This window comes from Aristolochia californica, unplaced genomic scaffold, assembly GCF_029961685.1.
Source record: "Aristolochia californica isolate CCGP_79_NKW_82.1479 unplaced genomic scaffold, dmAriCali1.0.hap1 SCAF_10, whole genome shotgun sequence".
Classification (NCBI taxonomy): domain Eukaryota; kingdom Viridiplantae; phylum Streptophyta; class Magnoliopsida; order Piperales; family Aristolochiaceae; genus Aristolochia; species Aristolochia californica.
In genome coordinates, this window is record NW_027181771.1 from 33,718,661 (window position 1) to 33,737,484 (window position 18,824).

At 38.0% G+C, this 18,824-nt stretch overlaps 2 protein-coding genes across 5 annotated transcripts; one reads left to right on the top strand and one right to left on the bottom strand.

The window, feature by feature from the left end:
- Positions 1-724: 724 nt before the first annotated feature.
- On the bottom strand, positions 725-7,453 carry LOC137937436 (calcium-dependent protein kinase 2-like). Its single transcript, XM_068782500.1, has 9 exons — positions 7,231-7,453; positions 6,139-6,984; positions 2,553-2,696; positions 2,290-2,442; positions 2,092-2,207; positions 1,836-2,003; positions 1,594-1,721; positions 1,107-1,206; positions 725-1,020 (listed from the first exon to the last, which is right to left on the bottom strand). The coding sequence occupies exons 2-9, from the start codon at positions 6,842-6,844 to the stop codon at positions 946-948; spliced, it is 1,590 nt and encodes a 529-aa protein (XP_068638601.1). The 5' UTR covers positions 6,845-6,984; positions 7,231-7,453; the 3' UTR covers positions 725-945.
- Positions 7,454-11,181: 3,728 nt separating this feature from the next.
- On the top strand, positions 11,182-18,201 carry LOC137937408 (uncharacterized). 4 transcript variants are annotated; one of them, XM_068782479.1, is made up of 4 exons: positions 11,182-11,444; positions 13,442-13,503; positions 15,352-16,425; positions 17,064-18,201. In XM_068782479.1, exons 3-4 carry the CDS (start codon positions 15,379-15,381, stop codon positions 17,826-17,828), a joined length of 1,812 nt encoding a protein of 603 aa, XP_068638580.1. In that variant the 5' UTR covers positions 11,182-11,444; positions 13,442-13,503; positions 15,352-15,378; the 3' UTR covers positions 17,829-18,201. The 4 variants fall into 4 exon arrangements, with proteins under 4 accessions (XP_068638580.1, XP_068638572.1, XP_068638587.1 ...); XM_068782486.1 differs by lacking the exon at positions 11,182-11,444 and adding an exon at positions 11,454-11,724; XM_068782471.1 differs by lacking the exon at positions 13,442-13,503.
- Positions 18,202-18,824: the final 623 nt, after the last annotated feature.

Here is an 18,824-nt window from a genome sequence, read left to right on the forward strand (position 1 = left end):
ATACAAATTCGCCTTAAAGTGAAACCATATCTTGTCTTCTACCGCTAAATAATTTACTATAAAGATAAAATAGTTTACAAGAAAAATCGTACACATTATATTTTTTTCTTATTTCTCATAGCCGCAACTGATAATCATTCTCTGGGTGATAACCCTAACAACGATGTCCCTAAATATAAAGAGAAAACTTGGACAATCGTAATACAAGTATAAAATCTCCAAACTACCTTTAATGAAACAATAATTAATATATCATGGACTTAGCTCAGACGTTAATTAGGCCAAAATAAGGGTGGTGCGAGAATAAAAAATTAATTCTGACCCAAAAACAAAAATTATATCCAACATGAAATGGCAAGATTTGACATGCCAACCTCTACTTTGTTCGTATTAGATTTGTACCTGATCTAGTAGGAAAGCACCTTATATGTGTAACACTTACGAGTTTTGTACCGTTCAATCTTCATCAAAAGTATTGTTTTAATTTCCCTCCTCTCTTCCTCCTTTCAATTCCTGTTAAGCTACCGTTCGATCATTCTCCACCCTGCCCCCATTCTAAATCCTCTAACAGACATCATTAAAGCTGTTTAATTTACAGTCTCCTTGGATTGTGTAACTGGCCTGGTTTTCATGAAAAAAGATGGCCTCTGAAGGGCAAAGCATCCCACCTAAGACAAAACTAAAAAGGGCAAAGCATGACAGACTCCTGTGGATGGAACAACTATTGCACAAATGGGTATCCTACTTCCGCTACCTCATGATTCAAGTGTATGGACAAGATACTACTATAAAATAAAAACAAAAACAAAAAAACTTTGAAATTTTGTGTAAACTGCCTCACCGCCAAATACATTGTATTTCTCAAAGGGTCTCAACTAAAGCTTGGCATAGTGAAAGCATGCAGGTTTAACATTTCAGGATCAGAGAACATCTTCACTTGCAAATCTAGACAAGCTTAACTGGTTGTGTTGATCCACTTCTCATCATTGCACAAAACTCCTCGTAATTGATCCTCCCATCCTAAGATATAGAACGAAAAATTAGCATAGGAATATCTACTGGTGGTGAGGTTTCCAAATGCATGTAAATAGTTACAAATTACTTACATTATCAGTGTCAACCTCTGATATAATTTCCTTAATGGTGCCTTCATCACCCATACCGTACTCCTTCATGGCCAGTTCCAGTTCATCTCTTGTGATAAACCTGGTAGAACATTACCCAAAAGAAAAATCAGACATGCTTTAATCCTATAGTGAGCTAACTCCAATGATAGATATATTTGCTACCAGCTAAAAGAAATACACTGTGGAGCATCATCCAAATAACTGATTGAAGAATCCATACTGGCGATCACCATAGCCAGGAATCCATGGCAAATGGCAAATGGATTATCTTCTTCTTCTTCATTTTTTTGGTTCTAAAAACCTAGTGGTCATCCAAACGGCCGCCAAATTCAGGTATTGCATATGAATTCATCAACTAGAGCGTCACACACAAGTTTCTAATCCATACCTCCGTAAGAAGCCCCATGACATTGATACCACAAAATTATTCAAGAAAAAAAATTGAGCAACAAAGCGAGGAACTAACCCGCTCCCGTCTTTGTCAAAATGCTGGAAGGCTTTGTATAGATGTTCATCCCTCTCAATTCTGTGTCTGTTAATTGTAGCTGTGATGAATTCAATGTAATCTATAGTCCCATTTCCATCCACATCAGCCTGTGCCAAGAAAAGAGAGCAACCCCATTGAATCACACGGGCAAGAAGGTAGATAGGGTAAGACTAACAACATGGAGTGCTGAATTTTATGGAGATATCAATTATTTATCTTACAGCATCCATGAGTTGCTTGACCTCTGCTTCCGAGAGCCTAGAGCCAAGTCGAGCCAATCCTGTCTTAAGTTCTTCATAAGTTATTGTACCACTCTTGTCGGTGTCCATATTTGTGAACATGGCCTTCAGCCCTTTGATCTCTTCTTCAGAAAGATTTTCTGCTATAACCTGCAAAGAGTGACAAAGACACGTCAAGATCATAACGTATTACATGGCAAAGATATGCAGACTTCAGCAAAACATTTTATGATGCTACCTTGAGTGCTAGCTTCTTGAGCTTGTTCATAGCCCTGAATTGCTTCATTCTCGAAAGGACAGCACTGTCTATTGGTTTGTCAGATGCATTACCATCTTCTCTTATCCATGGGTGTTCTGGAAGGAAGGTTTCACCAATCTTAGTAAAAAAAGCCAAGTAAACTAAATAGCCACCAAATACAGGAAACAGCATACATACCAAGAACTTGAGCAGACGTGATTCTTTTCTTGGGATCTTGGGTGAGCATTCTCCTGACCAAATCTTTGGCACTGTCAGATATGGATGGCCATGGTGCGCTTTCAAAGTCAATCTCCCCTTGCAAGATAGCATCAAATATTCCCTTCTCAGTTTCTGTAGAAGCGATACAACTAAGTTGTTAAAAGTAGATATTGTGAGTCAATCAACCAAAGCAAGCATCAGTGACAAGATTTCATTGGAAAGCCAGAATATGTCATCCTTACCAGCCCAGAAAGGAGGTACTCCACTCAGAAGGATATATAAGATAATTCCTGCACTCCAGATATCTATTTCCTTCCCATAACTTCGCCGAAGTACCTCAGGAGCCACATAGTATGCACTTCCTACTATGTCTCGGTACACTTTTCCTGAGAAGATTGTAAAATATGTAAGTGCATTGTGATTCTTTAAGTGATTTAAAAGTGAAATAGAGAATGTCTTTCCTCAACAAGGAATTATTCAGTTAGCAAGAAAGTAACATTGATGAAACCCATAGATAAATGCAGCTACAATATGCACTCAGTGGCATATTCACACTTCAAGAAGATTATTCAAATGCATCAAGAAAGTGCATTTTTTAAAGAACTTTTGTGTTTTGAAAAAGTTTAAAGAACCCGCTTTAAAGAAAAGTCTCATGAATTTAGTTCTTTATAGCTTTTGAAAGAGGAAGAAGTCACTCAAAGCTGATAAGCTCAACAACCACCACCAGAATAAAGCAAATCTTTACAAGCTTGCAATTTAAGCATGTTGCGTAGTTTATGTTGAATTTTTTGAGATTTTTCTTAGGTTACAAAAAAATTTACCAAATGCATATACTTCAGGTCCTCGTCAGAAGACTTAAAGTCTTCTGTCATCAAGAGAGGTCAGATACTAGCATTGACCATAAAACAAAAAGAAGGAGCATTTTCCCACAGGAAGACAAGCAATGGAGCAGAGTGCATTAAAAAGGACATAAAATCATGGGTCATATCAAGTGATTGCTTCATCCAACTGAGTTCAATGTCATTATTGAGCTTCCATTGCAGACACATGACAAGATCGTAAGGGACATTTTCCAGACCACGTTTCACATTCATGTAGTGTCCCTCATTAGATCTTAACATCAGCAAGGAGCCCCGTCGTTATTTCTATAGGAGACAATGCTAAGTTTGGAGAATTAAAGAGTTTAGAAAGAAGAATTGGCTCACTCATTATGTGTGAGGTTTAAGAGATAAGTGGAATCTGTGATTCCTGAACTCCCTACTTGTCAAAAGGCTGCATGTAAAGTTACCAGAAAATCAGATGATGTTCAATGCTGAAAATGTCTTACCAGTCTTGAGATGTACTAGAGCCCTGAAGTTGGTTACAACTTTCAAAAAATAAAGGTGAAGAACTATCACAGTTTTTAGGATGACCATGCAGTCAGGTCCCCATTCCTTGAGTCATATGCTTCTGAGTATTTTAGAACTATCCAGTTACGTTAACAAAATTAAGGAAAAAGTAAAACTGAAAATTTGGAAGGCCCTGTTAATTCCAAATGTGAGCATGATTTCTTTGCATTTCCGACAAGGCAAAAATCTTCGGCATGATAGGGATAGTCTATCCTAGATTGTGAAAACAAGAAAACAAAAAACTGCTTCTGGTGAACAAATATATTAACTATGAGCAACGAAAGGAATGAGATTTACGACATCCATTACCAGATGAGTCTGGAGTTGCAATCTGAAGCCAAAAGATCTATCAGTGAGTGTACAGATTCAGGTAATGTTAAGGGCTTCATGATAGGGTGGGTTTGGGAGGAGGCAGTTTGGGTGGTAGAAATATGTGTATTTGGAGGATCTCATTGAAGAAGAAAAAATGAAACCAAAGATAGAAAGTCAAGATTTAAATCAATTTTGATTCTCGATACAAATTGATTATGATTCACCAGCACAAACCAACACGAAAGGGATTTAATATACCTAAATAATACAGCTATAAGACATTTGTTACAATTCTTAGCAAGATGATTCAACCAAACTACTGCCATTAAACCTGGACTAATAGCCAACTGTTGTCCACCAAACCACCTCGGGCACTTTAATGGCTTCTCAGAACAACAATTGCACAGATAAAATCATAGATGTACATAACAACATCCACACACACCCAAGCCACTCTCCCTACTCTTACACCCACAAAAAAGAAAAAAAAAAAGAGATTAGAGGCTTTCCTGCTAGTAGATGATAATAAAAAGAGAGAACTAAAATAGCTAATTGCCTGCCTGTGAAAGTAATAGAATACAAAGGTGTTACAAAGAGCAGTAATGAATAGTCAGACTTTAGCCAGAGGAGTTGAGAGCCTTCCTCCAGGGTCTCCAACTCAATACAGGCAGATCCCTCCAGTTGTGGAAGACAATGCAACCATTGTCATTAACTAAGCTAGAAGGAGACAGTACTCTCTTGATTATTTCTTGATGTATTTTGATGAGATTGAGAACATATGAAAAACATGAAGGTTTCCTAGCAGTACACCTCTAGAAGTGTGAATCTTGGTGATGCTTGGGCTAAGGAAAGAGTTCCTCAACAGCCCTTCACTGTAGGAACCTTGCTTCCTCATTGAACCCCCATTTATTTCAGTTCTTCATAGCATGTTCTTCATGAATTTCTATTTGTATCATTGTACTTTCACTCCCCATGAGTATCTCTAAAAAGAATCCATTTTCTCATTGTTATAAAAAAAAAATTATATTTTAGCTGAGGCTAAGATCATCATTTTCCTTGCAATAATTTATTCCCGATATTATAAAGTAGTATTTTATTTTGAAAATGAGCTTTTATAAAGTATTGATTGTTACTCCCTAATTTTATCTTTATATCAAGATCAATATCTTTAGAGATGCATATACACATCAAAAACACACATTTTTACCCACATCCAAACTTGCATAAATAAATACATACAGACACATCAAAGGGTGAATAAATGGAAGGAAGTTTTGACAGAAACAAAAAAGAAGAAAAAAGGAACAAGACCAAGAAGGACTAGGAAATTGACTGGGTTGACTACAAGACAGAATGGCCCACTTGTGCATTACAGCGTAGACATTGCCTTGTTGAGCAGTCATCTAGGTGTGAATCTAGTCAAATATGCAATCAAGATTGACCATGCTGAATCAAAAAGGTTCTCAGGTGATCTAAATTAAAGTTTCCACTTTAGAGCAGCCACACAGATTTGAGCTGCAAATTTCCATGTTAAGTTTTCCCTAATATGATTCATAGTAGACATCTCCAAAGATCAAATTGCAAAAATAACAAATTTTATGATTTACAGGGCATTAGTTGAAGCAATGTTTCCAAATCAGGAGACTTCTGCTCTCAGATATTCATCGATATTATTTTTTCAAGACACGGAAACTAAGCCCAGGGTATTTAGAGTTCTAATGTACCAAAACAAAGACGGTAAATAAAACTTGGTACTTCACACATTGTGCTGGCCTCCAGCAAAGAATATAGAACAGAGAAAGTAGCTATGAAAATCCGAGGATTCTTAAAAGTTAATCAAGGAAATCAATTGCGTTATGGATTAAATAGGACATATTTCTTAACACATGAAACAGCTCATATCCTCAATTTCGAGAATAATTCACATCCAAAGTATACTTTTATACATAGTAAACTAGAACTTTCATAGCTCATATAACCAGCATAAAAATGCTACTACAACAGATTGAAACTAGATAACTGCTTTGCTGCAATTCAGACGGAGAAACCAAAGGAAACTTAGTTACTTCCAAGACTTACTTATCAATTCTAACAGTAAAAGCTCTTTTGAGAATAATTAGGACATTACCTTCCTCGATGAAAACAGAAAGCCCAAAATCTGTGGCCTTCAACAATGCTCCTTCGTCCTTAGAGGACAGCAAGAAATTCTCAGGTTTGAGATCTCTGTGCATGACACCCATGAAATGACAAATGTGAACAACATTCACAATCGCCCTACAGATTGTCGCAGCTGCCCGCTCAGAGTAATGCCCTTTGGCAATTATACGATCAAACAGCTCGCCACCAGCGCACAACTCCATAACCAGATGAACTGAATGTCTATCCTCATAAGCCCCTTTAAACTCCACGATATTTGATTGACCACTTAGATGCTGCATAAGCTGAATCTCCCTCTTTATGTCTTCTTTGTCACTTTTATGGACAAGTTTTCTCTTGGCAATCGACTTGCATGCGTACGACTGACCAGTGCTGTTTTCCGCGCAGAGATATGTCACACCAAACTGACCCCTCCCCAATTCTTTGCCGAGAGTGTAAAAGGATCTCACTTCTTCAAATGGCTTGCCTAGAATGGTGTCCGGTGCATGAATAGGTTTGGGAGGCGGCGTCCTAGGAGATGGCTCATGTCGCCTTTCTGGTATCGAGTAGGGGTTCTGTTGAGGTTGTTTGAACTGATAAGCTGGAACTGGTTCGTGGGTTCTGTGCTGATTTCTCAAACCAGTGTAAGCATTAACATCCGGTTCCGAAACTTTACTTTTGCCACAACACTGACCCATCTCAAATGAAGCAACGTCCGAGATAGAGATACTGGATCCAGATTCCAGGAAGATCAACCTCAATTAGGCCAAAAAAATATCGAGTTGGGTTATCACAATTTGGTATTTTGATCCAACATGGCAGATATTCCACTTTGAACCTGGCAAACAAAAAGCCGATACTAGAGTTTCAGAAAAATCACAATAGGATGCCGATAATTTCATAAAGACGAAGAAAAGAATTGAATCAGGATTTTCAGTCCCCCAACTTTGATACTCGAAATTTCAGTATGTTGGGCTAAAAGGTGAACTAGCTCTTGCGATCAGATTAAAGATTTTATCCGATTCAAGATAAAGACGACGAAATAAGATATGAATAGATCAAACCCAGAACAGAATTCCTTTACCTGATCCAAATTTCGGAACTTTCAGAACATTGACATTAAAATAAGGGGGATGCTTTGACTCCGAAGCAGTGCCTCTTTACGGACCTTTCAGGGAATACATAGTTTGAATTGAAGAGGAATCCGAGTATATAGAGTCAGGACAATGAGAACGATAAAAAGGGGCAAGAATAAAGGGATCGGAAATCAGAAATGCCAAACCGACAGTTATGTGAATGGCAATCTATAAAGCAGCCACCATTTTCGTAAGTCGAAACTACTTTGTGAGCTCTTAAAGAAAGGCATCTTCTCCTTGACAAATTTAAATTTTAAATACGTAGGCCTGCATCGTAGAATAATTTTCTAAAGGTCAAATACGGTTTCGATTTTCTCTGGTTGGCGTGTCTTTCACTGAAGATAGCTTTTTTTTACGTTTTCACCGACTCCAGCCTTCCAGATCTCTTAGAAACTTGCCTGAACACGGTTTGAGAGAAAATTAAATTACGACGACGATGATGTAAAAGATCTACCGAAACACTAACCATTTGTTGAATACACCCATTTCTACCTAGTTACAGTGATGAGAATCGAATCAAATACTTCTCGATTCAAGTACATTATGTATATAGCACGTCTGTTTGATGGGCCGCCTCCGCTCTTTCGATTCAACCTTCTTGATTGATATGATGGCCATCCCATAATTGTTGCGACAGCGATCGTGACTAGCACGAATTTGAAGATCTGGTAGATGTCAATGCAGCATTAAATACCACTCCTTCCACAAACTACTCGTTTCTCTCCTCCCGGAAACCACTGTTCTTTGCAGATAGCTCTTTCTTTTCTGGGTACCTCAAGAAACCCAGAAAACTATTCTTTTCTGCATCTCTGGCACACCCATCTCTTTCGGGCGTCAACCATTCAGTTCCCACCATCGTTATCCTCAGCAAATCAGGGGGACAGGAGGCTTCTTCTCATGAAACTTGTGCTAATGAGAACGCTGCAAGTGCCAACCAGAGCCGCCCAGGCAACAACGATTGCCATGGACTGTCAATAATGGGTTTTTTTCAAAGTTTTAATATGCAAACTTTAAATAAGGAATTGGCGACGAGAGTCTGTCGAGTCCACGCCAAAGTCTTCTTCTTTAAAGGCGATAAGAATCTGGATTAGTAATTGCTTAGTGCTCAACCATTGAGCATGTGTAAATATATATTTGTATAGTAATTATTTTTAAAAATAAATTTTATAATTAAAGTTTTTGTCTAGGTCAAAAACTGGGAATAGTGAAAATTATCCTGATGTGAAAAATAAACTGAATTTCATGGTTTAACTAATGAACCGAAAAAAACCTGGTTAGGGTTGGGCCGGTCTTTCTTCTCCTGCGTCAGGGGAAGGAGAGATAGGGAAAGGAGAAGAGAAAATTAGCAAAATGAGAGGGAGGCTAAGCATTTTTTCTATTAATTTGGGTAAATTTTTTAATATGAGCATATTAGATTCTTTACTTTTAAGTTATAATTCAGTAGATGTAACATTTTTAAACTAATGAACTATAAAAAACCCGGTCAGGGTTGGACCGATCTTTCTTCTCCTCCTCCTTCAGGAAAAGGGGAGAGTGGGAAAGTAGAAGAAAAAATGAGTAAAGGAGAGGGAGGCAAAGCATTTGTTCTACTAATTTGGGTAATTTTTTTAATATGATCATATTAGATTCTTTACTTTTAAGTTATAATTCGGTAGATGTGACATTTTCAAACTAATGAACTATAAAAAACCCGGTCAGGGTTGGACCGATCTTTCTTCTCCTTCTCCTTCTGGAGAAGGGGAGAGTGGGAAAGTAGAAGAGAAAATGAGTAAAGGAGAGGGAGGCAAAACATTTGTTCTAATAATTTGGGTAAATTTTTTAATATGAGCATATTAGATTCTTTACTTTTAAGTTATAATTCGGTAGGTGTAACATTTTCAAACTAATGAACTATAAAAAACCCGGTCAGGGTTGGACCGATCTTTCTTCTCCTTCTCCTTCAGGAGAAGGGGAGAGTGGGAAAGTAGAAGAGAAAATGAGTAAAGGAGAGGGAGGCAAAGCATTTGTTCTAATAATTTGGGTAATTTTTTTAATATGAGCATATTAGATTCTTTACTTTTAAGTTATAATTCGGTAGGTGTAACATTTTCAAACTAATGAACCGTAAAAAACCCGATCAGGGTTAGACCGATCTTTCTTCTCCTCCTCCTTCAGGGGAAGGGGATAGTGGGAGAGGAGAAGAGAAAGTGAGCAAAGGAGAGGGAGGCAAAGCATTTGTTCTAGTAATTTGGGTAATTTTTTTAATATGAGCATATTAGATTCTTTACTTTTAAGTTATAATTCGGTAGGTGTAACATTTTCAAACTAATGAACCGTAAAAAACCCGATCAGGGTTGGACCAATCTTTCTTCTCCTCCTTCTTCAGGGGAAGGGGACAGTAGGAGAGGAGAAGAGAAAATGAGCAAGGAGAGGGAGGCAAAGCATTTGTTCTAGTAATTTGGGTAATTTTTTTAATATGAGCATATTAGATTCTTTACTTTTAAGTTATAATTCGGTAGATGTGACATTTTCAAACTAATGAACCGTAAAAAACCTGGTAAGGGTTGGACCGATCTTTCTTCTCCTCCTCCTTCAGGGGAAGGGGACAATGGGAAAGGAGAAGAGAAAATGAGTAAAGGAGAGGGAGGCAAAGCATTTGTTCTAGTAATTTGGGTAATTTTTTTAATATGAGCATATCAGATTCTTTACTTTTAAGTTATAATTTCTAGATGTGATATTTTCAAACTAATGAACAGTAAAAAATCCGGTCAGGGTTGGACCGATCTTTCTTCTCCTCCTCCTTTAGGGGAAGGGGACAATGGGAAAGGAGAAGAGAAAATGAGTAAAGGAGAGGGAGGCGAAGCATTTGTTCTAGTAATTTGGGTAATTTTTTTAATATGAGCATATTAGATTATTTACTTTTAAGTTATAATTTCTAGATGTGATATTTTCAAAATAATGAACAATAAAAAACCCAGTCAGGGTTGAGCCGATCTTTCTTCTCCTCCTCCTTCAAGGGAAGGGGAGAGTGGGAAAGTAGAAGAGAAAATGAGTAAAGGAGAGGGAGGCAAAGCATTTGTTCTAGTAATTTGGGTAATTTTTTTTAATATGAGCATATTAGATTATTTACTTTTAAGTTATAATTTGATAGATGTGATATTTTCAAACTAATGAACCGTAAAAAACCAGATCAGGGTTGGACCGATCTTTCTTCTCTTCCTCCTTCAGAGGAAGGGGACAGTGGGAAAGGAGAAGAGAAAATGAGCAAAGGAGAGGGAGGCAAAACATTTGTTCTAGTAATTTGGGTAAATTTTTTAAATATGAGCATATTAGATTATTTACTTTTAAGTTATAAGTCGGTAGATGTGACATTTTCAAACTAATGAACCGAAAAAACCCGATCAGGGTTGGGTTGGTCTTTCTTCTCCTCCTTCGAGGGAAGGGGATACTGGGAAAGGAGAAGAGACAATGAGCAAAATATGCTTGATAATATAATTAATATATTATAACAATGATTGATATAATATTAAATAATATAATAAATATAACATAATAAACTATATTAATGAATGTAATATAATATAGTATAGTATAATAAATAATATAATAAATTTAAAATAATATTGTAATTTAATAATAGAGCAAAATATAAAAATAAATTAGAATACAATATGATAATAATCTATAATATAATATAATTATCTCGTTGTCTTCTATAAAGTAAATTACCTGAATTTTTTATTATTCTATTTGACCCATAGATTTAAGTATTTACAAAACCCAAAATAACCGGTTTAGAGGTCGAGACAGATATAGCCGGACCCAACCAGGCACCAGTGAACCCAGAAGGTCTGCTGCACAAACCTCAAAATGGAGGCTTTTCGGAGATGCATGTAACGTCAGTGGTTAGCGATCTCATTGGTGGCTACTCGATTCCGCATTTTAAAGCCATTAAAAACAGCACAGATAGATCCGCCCTGGCACCCCGCGCACGTCCTCGACAATCTCTCTCCTCCTGCGTTGCCATTAACGGAGTTGTCCCTTTGCATGTTAGTTCTTTTGGCAAATTACTTGTACGATCCGGTTCTAAGCAAGAAAGAGGAGCAAGAGATCGTATTCCCCAGCATTAGCCATCGTTGTCATTTTTAGCTGCAGATCTAGGGTTTTACCGTCGTTACGAAAGGTGAGCTATTTGCAAATGGAACCCTAGCTTCTCTCCTCTCTCTCGTTCGTTTTGAGGGTTCTTTCCGGTCATGGCAGGCTGGAGTTTTTTTTGGCTGTTCCGTCGCTTTTTTCTTTTTCTTTTTATTGTTCTTCCTTTTTCTCCTGCATGGGTTGCGTTGTAAGCTATTGGCGGGAAAAAAAGTGACGAGAGAATTTGAACCTGTTGTATTAGAAGATTTTTCCCCCGTGTGTGACTGATGTAGTGACTGTATGCTTTTAGGGTTTCGATGCTAGTGTCGGTAAGAACAAGATACCGTCTTTGTTTAGTTCTGGTTTGAGATGTCATCATGGGGGCTATTGATATGATTACCAAAATGCATTCGTATGGATCCGTGTTGGCCCGTCTGGTGTTCTCTGCTATTCCAGAGTGTGCTTTCCCTCACGCGCGTGGGGCCTCCCTGTGGTCGTCTGGGGACGACAATGTTTTCCCTTCGTTTCTAAAAGAGAAGGGGAATGATTGTCCTTGTAGATAGTTAAACAATTTATGTTGCTAAAACAAGATTAATATTGATCGTCCTTGTATTACTGTATGCCCTAGTGTAGTATGCTATCAATTTGTTATTTTGTATGATGGGTCACTTGTCGATTCGTAGAAAGACTGTTGTGTTTGTGTTAATAGTGTTGGTAATGTTATATTTTGGCTTCCTTTGTTGTTTCATGCAAGTGTATACCGTCGATTTACCTCCCATAAGTTTTTTATAGGAATTGAGATCCTTAAGGACAGAGAGCAGTGAGCACCTGGAGACATTATTACTGTTGTAGTGGTTTTTATTGGTTGAATATATTTCGACCTTCAAATCTGTTATGTTCACTCCTGAGACTAGCTTCTGGGGTGTAATAGGCACCAGCACTTGGCAGAACATCAGTTCCTGTAGGTCAGAGGGAGGGAACATGGTCTTTTGTTGATTAAACATGCCGACTGCTGATTCATTTGATGGATTGTGGAATGCTGCTTGTTGTCATTTGTTATTTCCGGAAAGAGAAACAGATTTAGGGGGTTTTGGAATGGTAGGAGGACGTTTGACTTGATATTTCTGTGACCATATAGATCCTGTGAAATTATCATTTGATTTAATTGTTCACGATTCTATTGCTTTGTATTAGACTCGAGTTTATGAAGGGACTAGAGGAAAAATTTATTGACTTTGATCATCATCTCTGAGTAACATTACATTAGATAAGCTTTGGTATGGTGTATACTCTATTCAGGAGATGCCTTTTTGTTTTCAGTCTACTCTGCTCTTATCATCTGATTGTTCAAAGGTTTGGCAATTTTGCAGGAATGTACCCGTAGGCTTTTTATTGTTTTTGCTTATCTGTGAGCTACCCTGAAAGCCTTCTCCTAGGATAATTGAATCTTTCTGCCTTTGCATAGTTAAAGATTATAAATTAATAGTTTTTTGGAGATTAACATCTCGAAACTCTTGATTTAGACATTTTAGAGTTTCCTATTTGATTCCATTTTGTCCTATGTAAAGGATGAACTTGATATTTTTTGGTACCTCTAAAACAAAGGTGAAAATTGTATTCCTTCATCAATGAAGAACGATACAAGAAAATTGAAAAGGACTCCTCTCTTCCCATGTGCACGATAGTGAGGAAGTCTGCAATTTCATAAACTCTGTTTTTATGCACTCGTGTTGAAAGGACATTTGGCATCCTCACTTTGCTGAATCTTAGCAGTTCTATCTTCTTTATTAAAACTGTGGCTTCTATGTGGCCATTAACACTGGTTGAATCTCCTTTGATGAATGGACAAACATAATGCTTTAAGTTTGTCAATAAGTCTGGAAAATCTAGGACAGAATAGTGATGGAGTTTCTGTTGCATCTGGTCCCCAATACACTGGACCCTGAGCAGCAAAAAACTGCTACCAAAGATTAGCTTCAAGATGCCTGCTGTAGGAGACCTGTTAAATAGGTGAAGATTAACGTTCCTGGTGCTGTATATATGTAGGTGTGGCAACTTTTGTGTCTCTTCAAAGGCGTGTGCACCGTAGTGTAGTATATATGGAACATGTAAGTACACTTGTCCATGCTTGGGTAAAATTCTTTACCCATGATGTGTTGGCTAATTTGAGAATTCACATGGCTCCAGCCCTACATCGAGATAACAAAAATATGATTTTTTTACTTTTTTTTCCTTCCTATATTCTTTTTCAACTCTCCTCTTCCTTTTTTCTCTTCAAATTGCAGGAGGTCATACTGTTTGAACTGGCCTTGATTTTATTTCTAAACGTGCAAAGTTATTTATTAGTGGTGAATTTATTGGTTTAAAGGTTTCAAAAGGCCAACAAACCTGCTATGGAAAAGGGGGACACTGTATTGGAGACTTTTTTTTATATTAATTGCAAGTTACCTTCTCCTCACAGCTCTTCCTTTTTTTCTCTTCTTTTTTCCTCTTTCCAGTTTTTGTGTGCCTGAACTTTTCCTCCTTTTTTGCCACTGCTCTATCCCTCTCCATTCCTTCATTGCTTTTCTTTCCTGTCTTCCATTACCATTATGTTTTTAAAATTCTTGCAATCTGTGTTTTGTGGACTATGGAATGTGTAAGGAACCTGTCTTGCAGTTAGAATGTATCAACAAGAAGGTTTTGGAGGGAAATGCAAACGTCAAAAATTTGTTGTATTATACTTTAGATCTCTAGTTATTGTGGAGAAAAAATAATTTTTTAGATTTTTTTAACAAAAAAAAAATATTGAGATATAATCCCCGAATGTTTGAAACATAAACAAGAGAATGAAAGTAATTTTGGTGCTAGAGTTTCTGCAACCAAGTTGTATTGGGAAGCAGAAATAAAGGATAAAAAGAGGAAGAAAAAAGAAAACTTGTTTGAATGACATGGCTGCCACATGTGTGGCCAATTCACAGGTAGAAAGTTTTGCTTTAGTACAAGTTTAGTTGGCAATCCTTTGTACATGTTATATTTCAGAGAAAAAACCCCCCTCTTCTATACATAGTTGTTTGGGTTTGCATGTAAAATTAGATCATAATGCTAAAACGTAGTAATATTGTAATGAAAAATTTAGAAATTCATATAATCTTTCTTTTTAATAAATACGTTCACACGTATGATATTAATTTCTATGTAGACTTTGTGAAGTTAAGATGGACGGGAAGTTTTAGGATAAATAAGAACTCTAATCAAATTTTGAGAATGATAACAAGCAGACATATTAAGGATTATGTGGTTGCAGTTATAAGAATAGGAATGATGTAAGAGATGTGCAGATAATAAACCATATTTCTGCCAAAACATGCTTAGATATTATTATTGTACAATATCAATAACTAGACAGAGACGATGGGATGGACCCATGGAGAATATAAGAGACAAGGACTCCTGATCTCAGATAGCACAGGCAAGTCCAAGCATCTTTGGACCAAGTCTTTTTATTCATGCTCTAATGTTAAAAAAATTTAATCTGCAGTCATGGAGATGAAAGTTTCTGCAATTTTGTAAATTCTGATTGTACCAGCGTCTGTTGTTTAGGGTTATTTGTTTTTTTTCTTTTTGTTGTGTGTGTTATTGTTTTTAATTTTTCTCTTGGTGGTATTTTGTTAGGCTCTTCCACCTGCTGTTGCCTTTCTTCTTCAGTAGCTTTCTCCTTATAAAGTCTCTTTCCTCAGCATTATGAAAAAGAAAGAAAAAAACTGTACCAGTTTTTAAAACCTAAAGAATGGGTCCTTCTGACCTTTTTGTTTTAATTAAAATAGTGTTTGCTAGCATCATGCATGCTGAAATAATTCTTGAAGTGATTTATGTATGTCGTTATTCATGATTTCCTGTATATATTCTCTGTTCTTATCACTTAGAAGCAGAAAGAATTATAAGTTAGTAGTTTATGAACAGTGTTGTGCTTATAGGTTATCATTGAAGTCCAAGGAGCATGAATGATGAGCCAGGAGCATCAAGGGACTAATTCGGTTACTCCAGAAGTTCTCTCTGGGAAAAGGAAACGGGGTAGGCCTCGTAAGGATGAGAGTGTGGACATGTCAGGTACTCCAGGATCTGATGTGGCCAAGAGGAACCGGTGCTGTAGAGTAGATTCTGCTGATTGTACAGATACTGCTTTTGTGGGACAGGTGGTTTCAGGTGTTTTGGATGGGTCCTTCGATGCTGGGTATTTGCTTACAGTTAGAGTTGGTGAGACAGGCACAGTCCTGAGAGGGGTGGTGTTTGAACCAGGGTTATCTGTACCGATTTCTGCTGCAAATGATGTGGCCCCACATGTCAAGATGATCAGAAGAAATGAAGTCACTATTCCTGTTTCACCACTAAATCAAGTGCCATCTTTAGCTGTGGGACAGAACCCCTCGAAGCTTGTTCATGCAAATGAGGCTGCCCATCCATCAGAAGGGTCACCGACCATCTGGGGTCCAAAGGTGCTGAAGTATGATGGTAGTGGTCCTTCGAGTGTGCCTCTGAATGGTCCCAGTGATGTTACTCAAGGTGCACCCCTGGAGATGCAATCCGAAAGCAAAACTAATCCTAAAGTGGAGATCTTGACTTGTACACAAGCTTCTGAACCACAGGTTGAGAAGGAAAATTTTGTTGAGTCACTGCCTGCGAAGGAGACTTGCCTGCCATCAAAAGGGGCAGATTGTGATATAAACGAGCCTGCCGTGGTCACACCCCAAACTCTACCTTCAGAAGTTAAGCCCAATGCTTCCATCGAATCAGTTGTTGCAACTTTTTACACTAATGAAGTGCCTGGTGATTCCTGCCATGTGCTCCAAAGCTGTAACCAAGAGCCCTCAGTAAATAGCATTGATATAATTGAAGTGTCTCATGAAAATGAATCATCAGATCAAGTAGAAGGACTTTCAAATGTTGAGCTTCCAGCCATGGACACACAGCTGGAATTGGTTTCTGTACCATCTACTGTGAAAGAACATGCTGTTGGGGCTGCCATTGAAACATTCGATGCTTTCAAACAGGTACCTGAAATACACAAATTCAAACACTCAGTTCAGATTCTTTTTTTGGAGAATGAGAACCATCTTGTTTGTTTTTTACTTCTGGTTTTCTTGAGGGGAATTACTGCATAATTTGGAAGCTTTTTGTAGTTTTCTCTCATGGTTGTCTTCCTAGAAGAGCTTTATGCAGACACTCTTTTTTGGTTATGGTTATGGATGTATTACCAAGCCAGTGGCTATCCATAGGTAGTGTTGTCAAACCTGGACAGTGTCCAGGTTCAACTGGAACTAATCCCCTCCCTGGATCATAATCTCAAGAGCCTTAGTTCTTGAAAAACAGATGACCAAGCTGCGTCTTTGTGGATCAATAGCTGATTCTCAGTTCATTTGGATCTTACTCTATTTTTTTTTTTTTAAAAGTTATGGGACCACATAAGAGGCTAGGGGAGACCACCTCTTCTTTTTGGAAAACAGAGCCACTTCTATTTTTCCATCCCCAATTCAACCCGCAGTCAAGCTGGTTCAATGGATCCCAGTTATCTTTCTAGGTGCATAGCTGGTCTGGTTTGGGTAAAACATTACTTCTGGACATTATGGTTTCACAAGTTGCAAATTGTTGGTCATTTTACTTGTTTCTAAACTTATTTCATAACTTTCAGGATAACGAGGCAATGTTGGTGGATGTATCAGCAAATTGTCTCAGTGAGGTACCTGCAGTTGCCCCACAAGGTGAGCCTTTGGAGGCTTCAGATGAGATTCAGAAACTAGATGAAGCTCCCCAGTTTACCACAGGACCATCTTCTGATGATGCAACCGTGAGCAAAGAGGATGTAGAACTCGTGAGGAAGACCGAAATTCCAGTAGAAGAAGTGGACCTGAGGCAAACCAATCTTAATGTTACTCCATCCAATGAGACGTTACAAGCCAATGTTACTTCAGCTGTGAAGATGTCACAGTTTAATGTCACTTCAGCTGTGGAGTTACAATCCGATGTTACCCCATCCTTGGACATGTTAGATGCTGCCCCAGTCATGCAGAACAATCCGCAGGATGAGGCTTCAAATGTAACCCAAGAACCATTGTTAACTGAAGCTGCTGAAGATGCCAACGAGGAGTTAGAATCACAAAAGAGGATTGATGAACTTGGGTCAGTAGGAGGATTGCAAAAAGAAGTTACACATAGTGCAGCATATGACATGCTGAATGAATTAAAACAAAAGGAGCCGGTCTTGTTGGATCTTATGGGACCGGCCTTTCCAAATGAAGCCGTTTTGCCGACACCTAGTCGTGAGGATCCAGCAGGTCCGGCAGCCGATGAAGGATTCATGGAGCTCGGAAAAGTAGGTGACCAAAGCATTGGCATTATAATAGGTGATATACCCGAAGATCCATCTGAAACAGGAGCATTACCCCAAAATGGTTGATGTGCAACATGGAGCTTACTAACCTTTTAGAAATCTTGGCTTGCAGCAAACTATAGTCCTTCATGAGCTCTCAGAGAGAGACAGAGATTCAGATTTGCCATGGTCTTCTTCGACATGTCATATACCTGTACAAAGTGGCTTCAATGGCAAAAACTCCTTTCATGAATTCATTCTCTCGTAAATTTCTGTTGGGATATGCAAATGGGGCCTATATGGTACGACCAATGGGCTCGGTTGCATGGAATGGCTAACCTTTTTATATGTTAGTGGTGCTTCTGTTTTTGTAATCGACAATTGAGACCCGGAATATCTCATGCAAACATGGACACGGATGGTTTTGCGAGATTTAACCGCAAATAAGTTATATTTTCTATCTTGCCAGCCCAAGCCCATGGAGAACTACTCGGAGCTCACGCGTCTCACGTAGTCTGAGTCAAAGCAATGAGCCTATTTGAAGTGGCTACTTTCATATTAAAGATATAGGTTTTTTTATTGTTAATGACTATAAGCTAATTGAGATAGAAGCTAATTGAGATAAGAGTGCATCTATAGTCTGCTAATTTATGAACAAGGGGCTCTTTTTCTTTTTGTCTTGCTCCTAAAGGGAGGGGAAGGTCGAAAGAAGAGCCTCCCTTCACTTTATTTTTGTGTCGGTCCAAGGGAAGGTATCTTCCTCCCTTTCACATAAAAGCCGAGAGACACTTCCATCATCATTTTAATGGTAAATAGGTCAAGTTATTGTTTGGACTAGGGGTGGGATAAAGCCAAACCGACACTTGCAGGTTACTCAAGTTTGGCTTGAAAGGAATTTGGTACAATTCGATTTTTAATTGAGTTTAACTCGAGTTCAAACTTGGAATAAAAGTTGTCAAAGTATAACAAGTTGAGTTTGAGATTTTTCAAACTTATGAGTTTGTCACCTTTTACCATAATTATTCTTGTCAGTACCCTTTTTAGTTGGTTGATGGTTGCTCTTACTCAAACCTTAAAGACGAT